This window comes from Python bivittatus, unplaced genomic scaffold (assembly GCF_059951505.1).
Source record: "Python bivittatus isolate LINGU-HERP-01145 unplaced genomic scaffold, Pbiv_v1 ctg000690_np1212, whole genome shotgun sequence".
Lineage (NCBI taxonomy): Eukaryota > Metazoa > Chordata > Lepidosauria > Squamata > Pythonidae > Python > Python bivittatus.
This window is the reverse complement of record NW_028277096.1, coordinates 4,917,050-4,929,698: the sequence shown is the minus strand read 5'-3', so window position 1 is coordinate 4,929,698 and position 12,649 is coordinate 4,917,050. Positions and strand designations below refer to the sequence as shown.

Below are 12,649 nucleotides of genomic sequence, written 5' to 3'. Positions count from 1 at the left end.
GACAGAGAACAGCCACACCTTAAAACAGTTTACGACAGCTTTTATACCTTTTCTGTCATCAGAAAGCATAATAAAGATGAGTTTTTACAGCCAAAGAAACTTGAACAGAATACATTATTCTCCGCCCTTGTTTGTTTATATTAATTCCAGAATATATTATTCCCCTCCCCTGTTTGCTTATATTAATTCAAATGGGTTCCCTCCCATGAAAGCCCCTAACTCTTATTTCTTATAAGTCCCTGTAGACCCCTGTTCTGGGTCAGTCTTCCCTTTTCCAGGCTAAGGTCTAGCCTTGGGAGGAGGAGGAACGGGGAAAATTGCAGATGTTTCCCCTTTTCAGGACCTTTGATATGAGCAAGCAAGACATTTGGCTTTTAGCTTAACCACATTTCCCTCCGTTTCCTCTTATTAGCATAACTTTTACATGCTCAGCGTCTTGTAACTTTCATGAGTTCCCTATCTGCAAAAAAACCTTACTAGTTTCCTTAATAGCATCTAGACTGACCCTTAGCCACACAGTCACTAGGTCAGCAAAAGCTTGAGGTACAGAAGCAAAATAAGCAGTTAGTCTAACCATTCCTTACAGTATAGTTTCTAAATCACAGAAAGTAATACTACTACTATATTCTGCTTTGGTCTGAGGCTACTTCATGTATTTATCCACTTCTGAGCACCACTATTTCAGGAAGAGTCAAAGAAACTGGAAGTACTGCAGAGAAGAACACCAAGGATAATCATAGACTGGAAACTTATAAGAAATGGAAGGAACTGGAAATGTTTAACCTTGGAAAAAAAAGACTGCAGGAAAATATGCTAGAAACAGGATCACACATATGGTCAAAGCCTGTTCTCTGTCATCCCAGATTGTAGTTCATGGAATAATAAATTAAAGTAGGGATAGTAAGCTGTTTGAGATTGGAGCGACATATATGCTTCAGTAAAATAAATAAATAAATAAATTTAAAATAAAAAACGACCACAGAACATTCTGTTCCTTCTCTGGCGATACTGTATTAGAGACAGTTCGGTGATTTCCTGAAGTAAATCCTACAAATCAGAAGCAATTTGAAGCATCCCAGACATGATGTTCCAGACTGGCATCATCCAGGAGAAAGTTCTCTAGAATGTCCCTCTGTCAAATCAGTATGTTTTGAACATTCCTAGATTTAAATTACAAGAAGGCAGTTTCTGGCTGAATGTTAGGAAAAAGCATCCTAATTATAAAAATAGTTTGACAGTGGTGCCAATTATCCAGGGCGGTGATGTTCTCCCTTTCACATGTTCAAGCAGAGGCCAGACAACCATCTGTTAAGGATGCTTTAATAATTAACTCCTGCAAGTTGGACTCCACAGACTAAACAGACTTTTTCAGTTCTATGATTTTATAGCTACTACTAGATACACCCTTTTGTTGCAATCCTAGCTATATCTTTAAAAAAGAAATTCTACAAAAGAATTTTGTAATAAAAATTGCAGAAATTTCCTTCCATAAAAACAGCTTATGTTCACCTATTAACTTCTTAAACTAGGGGTTCTTAAATTTGCAGTGCCATGACTCCTTAGAATTTTGTGATTTTCCATTAATAAAACTGTCAGGCTGTGCTCTAAGAGTTAATAATTAACCTATTATTGGCTCTTCTGGAGGAAGCTTTTGGATTCCTACCTTTGCTGAGAAGTCTCTGGGGAAAACTTCTCCACCAGCATAGCAACAACCCCCATGTTGATGAACCTGCCCAGAAAACCCCAGAGCAGCATCAGAGCCAGATTTAGTTCCTGACTTGACATAGCAGGGCCTGGCAGGAGCATCAGAGGGCTGGCAGAGATGGCGCAGTGCCCTCCCCAGAGCAGAGCAATGCAGCCTCTGTCTTCATACCTGGGTAGTAAGAGCAATATGCATTCCTGTGGCTGATGGGCATCCCTAGACCCTTTCAGCTGATCTAGGCTCTGTTCACATCTGCCAATGTTCTTGGGAGGGAGAAAATACAGAGAACATTTTCTTTTGTCCCAGTGAACACAATGACCACAGAAGGTAACAACATACAATTAAACAATTACATGGGTTCATTGAATTGAAGCTTGAATATAGTTCTCCTTTTAGTATATTTCTCAGTTCCAGAACAACTAATTAGAGGTACATATCGCTGATCACCATGCTTTTCCCAACTTATGTAAGCAGACAGGTTATCTAAATTAAAAACTGGATAGTTACTAAAAGTTGTCATGTAGTTCCTTGAATCCAGAAAGATTTCTCAGTGTGGAAAAGATCATGAGAGAAGAAGCAGGCAAAAAGCAGCAAGCAGAATAGCACAAACTTTACATGCTACACATATACACAACTCTCTCTCTCTCTCTCTCTCTCTCTCTCACACACACACACACACACACACAGCTCCTCTTTGTCTCCTATTTTATAATCTAAAATGTTGGATGCTGACCGATTGGTTTTAATTAATCTATTATAATTTTACAAAACAGTTAATTTCATTCATAATAGAAAAGTTTGTAGGTGGCTGTTTAAAAAAATCAGCCCTTGAATCTTCATCAACTTGTGAATTAACCATTACAGTATCATTGTTCCTACCACTTGGTTACTATATTTTGCTTTCGTTTTTTTTCTGTTTTTTATTATTTTTGTGATTTGTTATCAGTACTGATGTTTCTATTATATCAGCTGCCCAGAGTTGCTCTACAAGATGGGCAGCCATATTACTTTGTTGTTATTCCGTTCTTCTTCACAGTGGAGGCTTGCCCCTCTTCTGCCAATTTCACTAGGGTAGGCTGAGGCAGGCCACTGCTGTTTGTTTCCTGCCTGCCTTTTCCAAAGCAGTCATTCTCTTGTATCCCACTAACACAAGCCTTGCCTCACCAACCATGCTATTCCCCCCACATCTAGCTTGGATCTAGCGAACAAAATAAAAACACAGTACAGTAAAAGCAGCCATTTAAAACACTAAACTTTGTAGAGGTCCCAGTAAAAACCCTCATCCATCTACCGACCACTCCGTGCCAATTCCATCAACATCCTGGCCCCAGAATCTGGAGGAAAAGCCAGGTCTTCCCACCTTCCTGAGGGCCAACAGGGTTGGGACCACCTGTATCTCGGGGGGAGGCTGTTCCATAAGGCAGGTGCCATGACAGAGAAGGCACACTTCCACAGCCCCACCAGGAAACACTGCTTTACTGAGTGGATCCGAAGCACGCACCCTGCCAAATCTAGTAGGATAAGCAGAACTCATGGAGGATAGGCAGTCCCACAGGTAACCTGGCCTCATGCCATGTAGGGCTCTAAAGGCAACAATCAGCACCTTGAATTGCACTCAGAAACTTACTGGGAGCCAGTGTAGCTTACGCAACAGTGGTATTACAGTGGTGTACCACATGGTGCACTCACTACTGCCCATGCCTGTTCTAGGTATGTTATAGTACAGCCTTGCCTTAGCAGGGTATTCATAATCTGGAGATAACTGACTGGCTGCACGTCATGTTCATCAAAACACCAACAAAATGCCTGGAAAGAGAGGAAGCAGGCACTCCACACACTTTGCGGTTCATTATTATCTAAATCGTTAATGGAGTGGGGAAGGCTTTCACACCCTGCTCCTCAGCCTGCCTCCCATTAAATGCTTCCTTGGCACTAGCAGTAAGGAGGGCAAATATAAGCTACTAAGAATCTCATGCAGTATCATTTCTGAATGCCTGCCCTTCTGCTCCCCCATGTACATTGGCCTTATTTGCATCCTAAAGCTTTGCCATAACTTTCCTTTAATTGAGACAGTCACAGTGGTGGTTTCAGAGACAGAGCAGCCCCTGATAGTCATAAAAGAGAAAGAACAGCCCTTTGAGCACAGCCACTGGGCTTTCTTTTTCTGGCAGAAATGATCTCTCCCATTCCATGGAACTCTATTTTCACATAGAGTGATTTCCCCCCCTGGAAGAGCCAGGACAGAAAGCCAAGAAGAGAAAGCAGAAGTAAAGCCAATGACACAAAAAAGAGTGTGTGTAAATACAGAAAAGGTACTCTTTTTCTTCAAGCATGGCACAGGATTTAATTATCTATCAAATTTGTATAGCCACCCATCTCACAGAAAAGTAACTCTGGGTGGCATACAACACTTAATTAAAAAACCAATAAATATATTAAAAACATTCATTATTAAATTAGATTAAAAGCTACGTGGAACAGGACAATAGATTTTAATTCTCCTGGATCAAGAATCCACTCCTTCACTTTTCATATGGCTATGCCAACATGAGCTCTCCATCATCCTTGATTTCTTGATACTATATTACTATGTATTCATTCTTCACACTCCTTTTCTCAGTGCTGAGTGACCTCAGATACACCCTCTTCTTGTGATATTATTTTTAACAAGTAACAGGAATTTGCTCTGTACCATATAATGCAATTATCACTCACACATACTTCCTCCTAACACAGTCTTCTTGACCTGCCTTTCAACATCACTTCAAAAATCATACACTGTTCTCCTCTGCCACAACCTTATGTCTTTTAACAACTATCAGGCTATACAATCCTCACTGCACACTGTCTTATATTTCAAGAACAGCAGAATTTTCTCTACCGCCTCAGCACTTTCCTTTATTCAGGCACATTTTGTTTTCAAGTACATAAACACTGAGGATTTTCTCTGACTTCTACATCATCATGATATGATAGTACTCAGTGCGGAAGTCTTTTGGATTGCATATAAAAGACACAGGATATGTACAGTGACCAAAATGGAAGTACCTTTCTCCCTCTTTGTTACACTTGCATTTTCAAGTGCCTGATAATCAAGGAGGGCTTGGGAGGCCAAGGGCAGACCGCGTGTGAATCTAGGGAGGCCGGGGAGGGCTTGGAAGGGCTGGCGCAGGCCACGCATGAGTTGGGGGAGGCCTGGGAGGGCCAGTCAAGCTGCATGTGGGCCGGGGTTGCTACCAGTGGAAGCGACTTACCAGAGCGATTTGTGACCTTCCCTGCCGGCTTCCCCATTGACTTTGCATGTCAAAGGGCAATCACATGACCGTGGCTCCCTGCGACACCGTAATCATAAGGCAGGCACCCAAGTGCCTGGATTGCGATCATGTGACTGTGGGGGTGCTGCAATGGCCAGAACTTCGGGGACCAATCATATATTCATTTTTTCAGCATCGCCATAAATTAGAACAGTTGCTGAACCAATGGACGTAAGCCAAGGACTACTACCTGTACTGCAATCCCAGGCAGACACGCTGCATTCTTGGGGCTGTGCATGGCCCCAGTTCTCATTTCTCAGCCTACAGAACCCAGTGACCATGACTGCTGAAAACAAAAGGCATAATTTCTTATTCTGAAACAGAACATCTAAGCGAAGTATAAGTCCTAAAATAGGCCCATTAGTTCACCACCCCTTCAACTACTCCAAAAACATAGACCTGCCTATTTTCTGGCCCTTAATCTCCCCCAAAATAAATGAAGCCTGTGGCCCATCCCTGCATCAATTATTTATTTGTTTATTTAATTTAATTTAGGTACTGCCCAACTCCAAAATGACTTGGGGCAGCTCACGATATAATAAAACATGAAAACACAAAACAAAACAAAACAAGATGGGAACTGGTCACTATATACAAAAACACATCCCGCAAAGTGCTCGATTTTAACTCAAGGCCTAGGAGAACAAAGAGGTCTTCAAGGCCTTACAGAATGCCATCAGGGTGGGATTTCAAGGGGGATCTCATTCCAGAAATACTTATTTACAACCTCTAGCTATAAAAGAATAGAATAGGTAAAAAAAACAAACACCATGCATCTCTGAAGTGCTGAGTTTTTACAGCATGCTAGAGAAAAGGGATTCAGTTGTTTATGGTCCAGGTCCACCATATTGGTCCACCCCCGGCAACTGATGGACCCAGAGGAGTTCCAGAGGGACTGCACGGCCCATCTGAAGCCTTGATTGCTGCCTGGAATAAAAGGGTGGCTGAGGCTTTGGATTGGATCACGCCTATGCAACCTCTCCCCACCAGTGGATCATGTCACTCCCCGTGGTTTACGGAGGAGCTGAGGGAGATGAAATGAGAGAAGAGATGTCTAGAGTGTTGTTGGCACTCATCTAAGGACGAACTCGATCAAACACAGGTTAGAGCTGCTATTAAGGCCTACCAAGTGGTGGTAAGGGCAGTGAAGCGACAGCATTCCTCCACCCTTATTGCATCCGCAGATTGCCACCCAACAGCCCTGTTTCAGGTGATACGGGTCCTCTTGGGTACAGGGGGCCCGGACAACCTTTTGCAGGGTTGTGCGGAGGAATCTGCTCAGCATCTGTCGGATAAAATCACTTGGATTCATCCGCAGTTGGATGCTGGCTTTGCTGCAGGTCTGTGGGAGATATCTAGGGTGGAGGTTTGACCAGTTATCTGGGAACGGTTTGAACCTGTTGGGCCTGATGAAGTGGACAGGGTCCTTAGGACTGTGAGCTCAGCCACCTGCTCTTTAGATCCATGCCCCTCCTGGCTTGTGAAAGCAGCCCGGGGGGGTTCGTGTGGGTGGGTTCTGGCGATGGTGAATCCTTCTTTGAGTGAGGGGGCTGTTTCTGCACCTCTTAAGGAGGCTCAAGAAGCCGTTGCTGGACCCCATGATACTGGACAATATTCATCCAGTATCCAACCTCCCCTTTTTGGGTAAGGTGATTGAGAAGGTGCTTGTGGAGCAGCTTCAGAGGACCTTGGAAGAAGCAGATTATCTGGATCTTTTTCAGTCAAGGTTCAGACCTGGGTATGGTACAGAAACAGCACTGGTTGCGCTTTTGGATGATGTCTAGCGTGGGCAGGATGGTAGTTGTGCATCTGTCCTTGCCTTACTTGACCTCTCAGTGGCTTTCAATGCCATCGATCATGGTATCCTTCTGGACCGACTCAGAGACTTGAGGGTGAGTGGCACTGTATTGTGCTGGCTCGCCTCCTTTCTCCAGGGTCAGTTCCAGTTGGTGGTGATTATGGAAGAGAGATCCCGCCCCCACCCCCTGCTATGTGGGGTGCCGCAGGGGTCAGTGCTCTCACCTCTCCTATTTAACATCTACATGAGACCGCTGGGTGAACTCATCCATTGGCATGGGGTGAGGTATTATCAGTATGACGATACTCAATTGTACATCTCCACCCCTGGCGACTTAAACGATGCTGTGGGCATCCTATCTCGGTGTCTGGAGGCCGTGAGGATATGGATGGGGAACAACAAGCTTCAACTGAACCCTGGCAAGACTGAGTGGCTTTGGGTTTCAAGCCCCTCTGGTTCTAGGATTTTACCATCTTTGGTACTGGATGGGGTCACACTGCCCCAAACAGACCCTGTGCACAATCTGGGGGTTCTCCGGGACTCTTAACTCCTGATTGAAGAGCAGGTGGCAGTCATGGCTAGGAGGGCCTTTGCACAACTTTGAAATTGTGTGCCAGTTGCGCCCATTCCTAGATCAAAGGGACCTACTCACAGTCACTCATGCCCTGGTCACCTCCCAGTTAGATTACTGCAATGTGCTCTACATGGGGCTGCCCTTGAAGAGTATTCAGAAACTTCAGCTGGTGCAAAATGCAGCAGCACAAGCAGTTATGTGTGTTTCTAGCAGAACACACGTTACACCTCTGCTTCGTGACCTGCATGGGTTACCAGTTTGTTTCCAGGTCCAATTCAAGGTACTGGTGTTGACCTTTAAATCCCTTCATGGCATGGGGCCGGGCTATCTGAGGGACCACTTCTCCCTGATTTCATCTGCCCATCCTACCAGATCCAGCAGAGAGGGCATGTTATGGGTTCCATCACCTAGGGAGATACATTTGGCAGGCCCCAGGTGGCAGGCCTTTTCTGCTGTGGCACCTGTGCTATGGAATCTTCTCCCCCCTGAAGTGAGACTGGCCTCGTCATTGTTGAGTTTCCGGAGGTCCTTTAAGATTTGATCATGCTAGCAGGCCTGGGGACTCCAGGGGACAGGGGAATTAGTGAGGTATCTCCCTTATTTTTAACTTCCCTTTATTCTCTGTTTTATTTTGTTTTATATATTTTAAATATATTTTACTGTTTTTATCTGTGTTGTACACCACCCAGAGTCACCTGTGGTGAGATGGACGGCTATATAAATTGATTTAATAAATAAATAATAAATAAATCATATTGTAGAAATTCAGCCTGTTTTAGTCTATTGTGTGAACCAAGCTATCATATTAAGCTATTATATATTAATTGCACTGGTTGGAGATTTGAGGGGAGGATAATTTATAATGACACAGGTTGCGTGCAAGCGTAGGGAGGCCTGAGAAGGAGGGCATGAGGTGCATGAGAATGTAGGATGGCCCAGGAAGGAGGCTATAGTGCATGCAAGTGTAGGAAGGCCCAGAAAGGAGGGCGTGGGGTGTGTGCAAACACAGGGAAGCTGAGGAAGAAAGGCGATGGTGTGTGTGTGTGTGTGAGCCCAGGATAGGAGGGTGTGGCATGGTGCGCAGGAAGGGGAAGAACTTACCAGAGCAACTTGCAACCTTCCCTGGTTTCCCTATTGACTTTGCTTGTGGGAAGCCGGCAGGGAAGGTCACAAATGGCAATCATGTGACCACAGGGGTGCTGCAACTGCTGGAACTTCAAAGACCAGTCATAAGTACCACTTGTTCAGCATCGTCGCAACTTCGAACGGTCGCTGAACGAGTGGTCAGTAAGTGAAGACTACCTGTATATAAGTAATTTAAATAAACAAATAATAAGTATAGCTTATGTCTTGGGCAAAACATCCTATATGAACACAGCAATTGTGTTTTGTTAACTCAGGCTTAGGACTTAGCATATTGTACGAAACAATGGAGTACAACAAAAAGTTTAGAATAATACAGTATTAGTTCTTATGGAAATCCTACACAAACTTGAAAAGTATCATAGCAGCAATTCTTCCACTAAATAGTAAGAATAGGATTTTTTTTTTCATTTCATATTATCGCTTGAAAATGTTATTCACATTTTCCATAGAACTGAAAAATTGGCGAACTGTTAATTTGAAACATGTCTTTATCAAGTTCCACCCTCCCTCCAGAGCCAAGTTTTCTACTTACAATTACATCTTTTTTGCACAAATCTGAGTTTGCAGGCAGTTCGATATGTTGACAGTCTGATGACATCAAAATTCTGAGCCCCTATAAATTAAAAGCAGAGTCTTCTCAATATAGTATTTCAATTTTAAAATGAAAAGAGGACTTTAATTACATTATGATGTCCAGCTACAACTACAACTACATTAGAAACTTAATCTTTAAGGAGTTGCAAACTTTTATCTGGATTGTACTACTTCTGTATCATGTCAAACTCCACCCTCTCCCATGTGTGTTCAAATATTCCACCTCATGAAAAGTAACCTATACATGGTTAACTACCATGTTAAAAAGAATATTTCTTCCTGGCATTTTTATGTGGCAAAATTTTACTTATTTATACTTTGCATAGAGGAGTATGAGGTAGTACATTCCAGAATCCGAACTTACCATCACAGTGAGAAATAAGTGTGGAATGATGCTTAAATAGGAAAAGGTAATATAAGGTCACCACTAAACCTTTTTTAAGGACTGAAGGCTAGGGCATAAATTCTTAAGGAACAACACCTCGTTATTTTAACCTAATAACTCCAGTCCTTTATGAGAAACAGGATCTGGTTACATTCTTTAAAGAGGCTACAACACATTTTTAAATGAAGTTTCAAACTTTAAGACTTTTACTTACTCATTTCCATGAAGAGCTGTCTCTTCTCTGCCATCGTCCTCCTCCTCTTTCCACTTTCCTCAATCATCCTAAAAACAAATTTAGAATTTTAGCTGACTGTTCAGAGAGAATTTAACTACCAAGAAGAAATTCACGAACTCTTTCAGTATTCATCTGTTATTGCAGAAAACAGCCAAAAGAAGCCACTAGGTAATGTGAATTACTATGTATTAACTGAACTAAATCTATGTAGAGCAGGAAGCAAATGCCAGGAGTTCAAAGAAACTTCCACACCTTTGTTTTAATAAAGTTCCATAATAATTAACCTTCCACTGCAACCACCAGCAAATAAGCTAGAAGAACAGTTATTATACTGTAGGGCTGGGAGTTTCAAAAAGGAAATTATGTGCTTCTTCCTACACTGCACTAGAGCATAACCTCTTCTTTCCACTAGGAACTGTTCTATTAAATAAAGTCCCCAATGGTACAATTATAATTTTCATGGTGGGGGTATTCTTGAAAAAAAACTCTTCAGCTATGAACAGATGGCATGTTCTCTCCTGTTGACTTCATTATTAAATCAGTTTAAGAAATGAGAGTATCACGATTAAGGAACTAACTTATCACATTGACTTTCACAAAAAAACAAAAAACCAGGAATTCAAAATTGCTAGTAATGGTTGTTCCAAAGTAGTAGTCTCTGTCCAAATTCTTCTCAGAATTTGGCTAGCATATATTTTGGAATGTTAAATTTAAAAATATCATTTAATTTTCTTTCTTCATCCCATTTCTGTGGTAAAATTAAATCAAGAAAAATAAAATGTACATTAAAACAGGAAGGTAAAGTAGATGCAATGGTGCAGAAAAATAGAAAAATGCCCAGAACAGCCAGATTATTATTATTATTATTATTATTATTATTATTATTATTATTAATCTACAGGAAAGCCAGCTAAAGCCCTAATAAACCCCAGCACTGAATAGCTTATAGTTGATTCCAGGCTGAGTTTAGAATTTATCTGGTTTGCTGATTTATGAAGAATTTAAAAAGGAAGGAGTAGATATGACCATGCAAAGAACTACTTATTAAGGCCAATACTACAGGACCTATTTTAACAGGTTTCGCTCTTCTTGGAGCTCATCAGCTGTAGGTAACGGCCTATTTTGCAGTACTTTTCAAAAGAAATTCAAAGAGACTGATTTAATCCCTAAATCTTAATCCATTATGTGTTCCAGTGCCAAAACATATTGCAATGTAAGATAAGCATGCTTTTCAGGATTTAAGGTAGCAACTAATATTTCCCAAGAAAAAATTCCATGTGAGCCTGAAAAAATGGTGTCTGTTTTAAAAATCACATTAACAAATTGATTCCCTAAAGCAGCCTCACCTTCCTATTTAGACACAAAAAAGGACCTCCTTTAATAAATAGCAGAGTGTGGCTGCAGTCACGATCAGCTATAAGCCAATGCCTATTCTGGACACAATTTGAGATCTATAAAGCTAAAGCAGCTTCTACCCAATAGTGTATAGCTAGAATCCACCTCCTCACATGCACAGATAGAAAGGATTTTCACATCTGATTTTTTTTTTAATTTCTGCTGGAAGAACTGGAATTACGTACTTTGAAGAAATATTAGAAATCCAAGTCATCAAATGAAGCTGAATTGTGGAAGATTCAAGACAAGCAAGTGAAGTACTTTTTCACACAGCATATAGTACAGGAACAATGAAGAATGCATAGGTGAATTCATGAAGGGGAAGGTTACAGATATCTACTAGTCATGATTTTCTTTGTTATTAGAAGTGCTATACCTCTGAGGATTCACTGCTGGGGAACATAAATGAGAGGCTGCTATTGTCCTCGTGTCCTACATGTGAATGTGGTTACTGGATTTCTTACCATGATGTTGGATCAAAGAGTATTCTCAGCCTATTCTTTCAGGGAATATAACCTCCTCCCAAACATGTTGAATAGTATGCAAAACAATAGCTCAGGAGATTATTTTGAAGTCCAGTGAAGGACATTTTCATTTTGTTTACTACAAATTGTTTCTATGTTCAGCTCTTATATTCCAAGCAGCAAAATTTTATTTATACACACACACACACACAGAGTACTGTGCAAAAGTTTTAGGCAGGTGTGAAAAAATGCTGTAAAGTAAGAATGCTTTCAAAAATATATATTGTAATTGTTTATGTTTATCAATTTACAAAATGCAAAGTGAGTGAACAGAAGAAAAATCTAAATCAAATCAATATTTGGTGTGACTACCCTTTGGCTTCAAACCAGCATCAATTCTTACATTTGCACACTTGCACAAAGTCAGGGATCTTGTAGGATTAGAGTCACATGTATGATTAACCAATTATACCAAGCAGGTGCTAATGATCATCAATTTCGTATGTAGGTTGAAACACAGTCATTAACTGAAACAGAAACAGCTGTGTAGGAGGCTTAAAACTGGGTGAGGAACAGCCAAACTCTGCTACTAAGGTGAGGTTGTGGAAGACAATTTCATATCATAGGTCATACACCATGGCAAGACTGGGCACAGCAACAAGACACAAGGTAGTTATACTGCATCAGCAAGGTCTCTCCCAGGCAAAAATTTCAAAGCAGACTGGGGTTTCAAGATGTGCTGTTCAAGCTCTTTGGAAGAAGCACAAAGAAATGGGCAACATTGAGGACCGTAGACACAGTGGTCGACCAAGGAAACTTAATGCAGCAGATGAAAGACACATCATGCTTACTTCCCTTTGACATCAGAAGATGTCCAGCAGTGCCATCAGCACAGAACTGGTGGAAACCAGTGGGACCCAGGTACACCCAATGGGTGTACCATCTACTGTCTGGAGAAGTCTGGCCAGAAGTGGTCTTCATGGAAGAACTGTGACCAAAAAGCCATACCTCCGATGTGGAAACAAGGCTAAGCGACTCAACT

General features: G+C 41.5%; 1 protein-coding gene and 1 pseudogene across 6 annotated transcripts in view; one reads left to right on the top strand and one right to left on the bottom strand.

Moving 5' to 3' along the window:
- The window catches only part of DTNB (dystrobrevin beta), a 129,630-nt gene that overhangs the window by 98,722 nt on the left and 18,259 nt on the right, over positions 1 to 12,649 (bottom strand). For all 6 annotated transcript variants that reach the window (XM_088152230.1, XM_088152228.1, XM_088152231.1 and 3 more), the window contains exons 2-3: positions 9,728 to 9,795; positions 9,067 to 9,147 (exon numbers count right to left, since the gene is read on the bottom strand). In XM_088152230.1, coding sequence (XP_088008356.1) covers positions 9,067 to 9,147; positions 9,728 to 9,794 — 148 coding nt within the window. In that variant the 5' untranslated portion in view covers position 9,795. The remainder of the gene's footprint in view (positions 1 to 9,066; positions 9,148 to 9,727; positions 9,796 to 12,649) is intronic.
- Positions 7,059 to 8,794, top strand: LOC148214367 (uncharacterized; annotated as a pseudogene).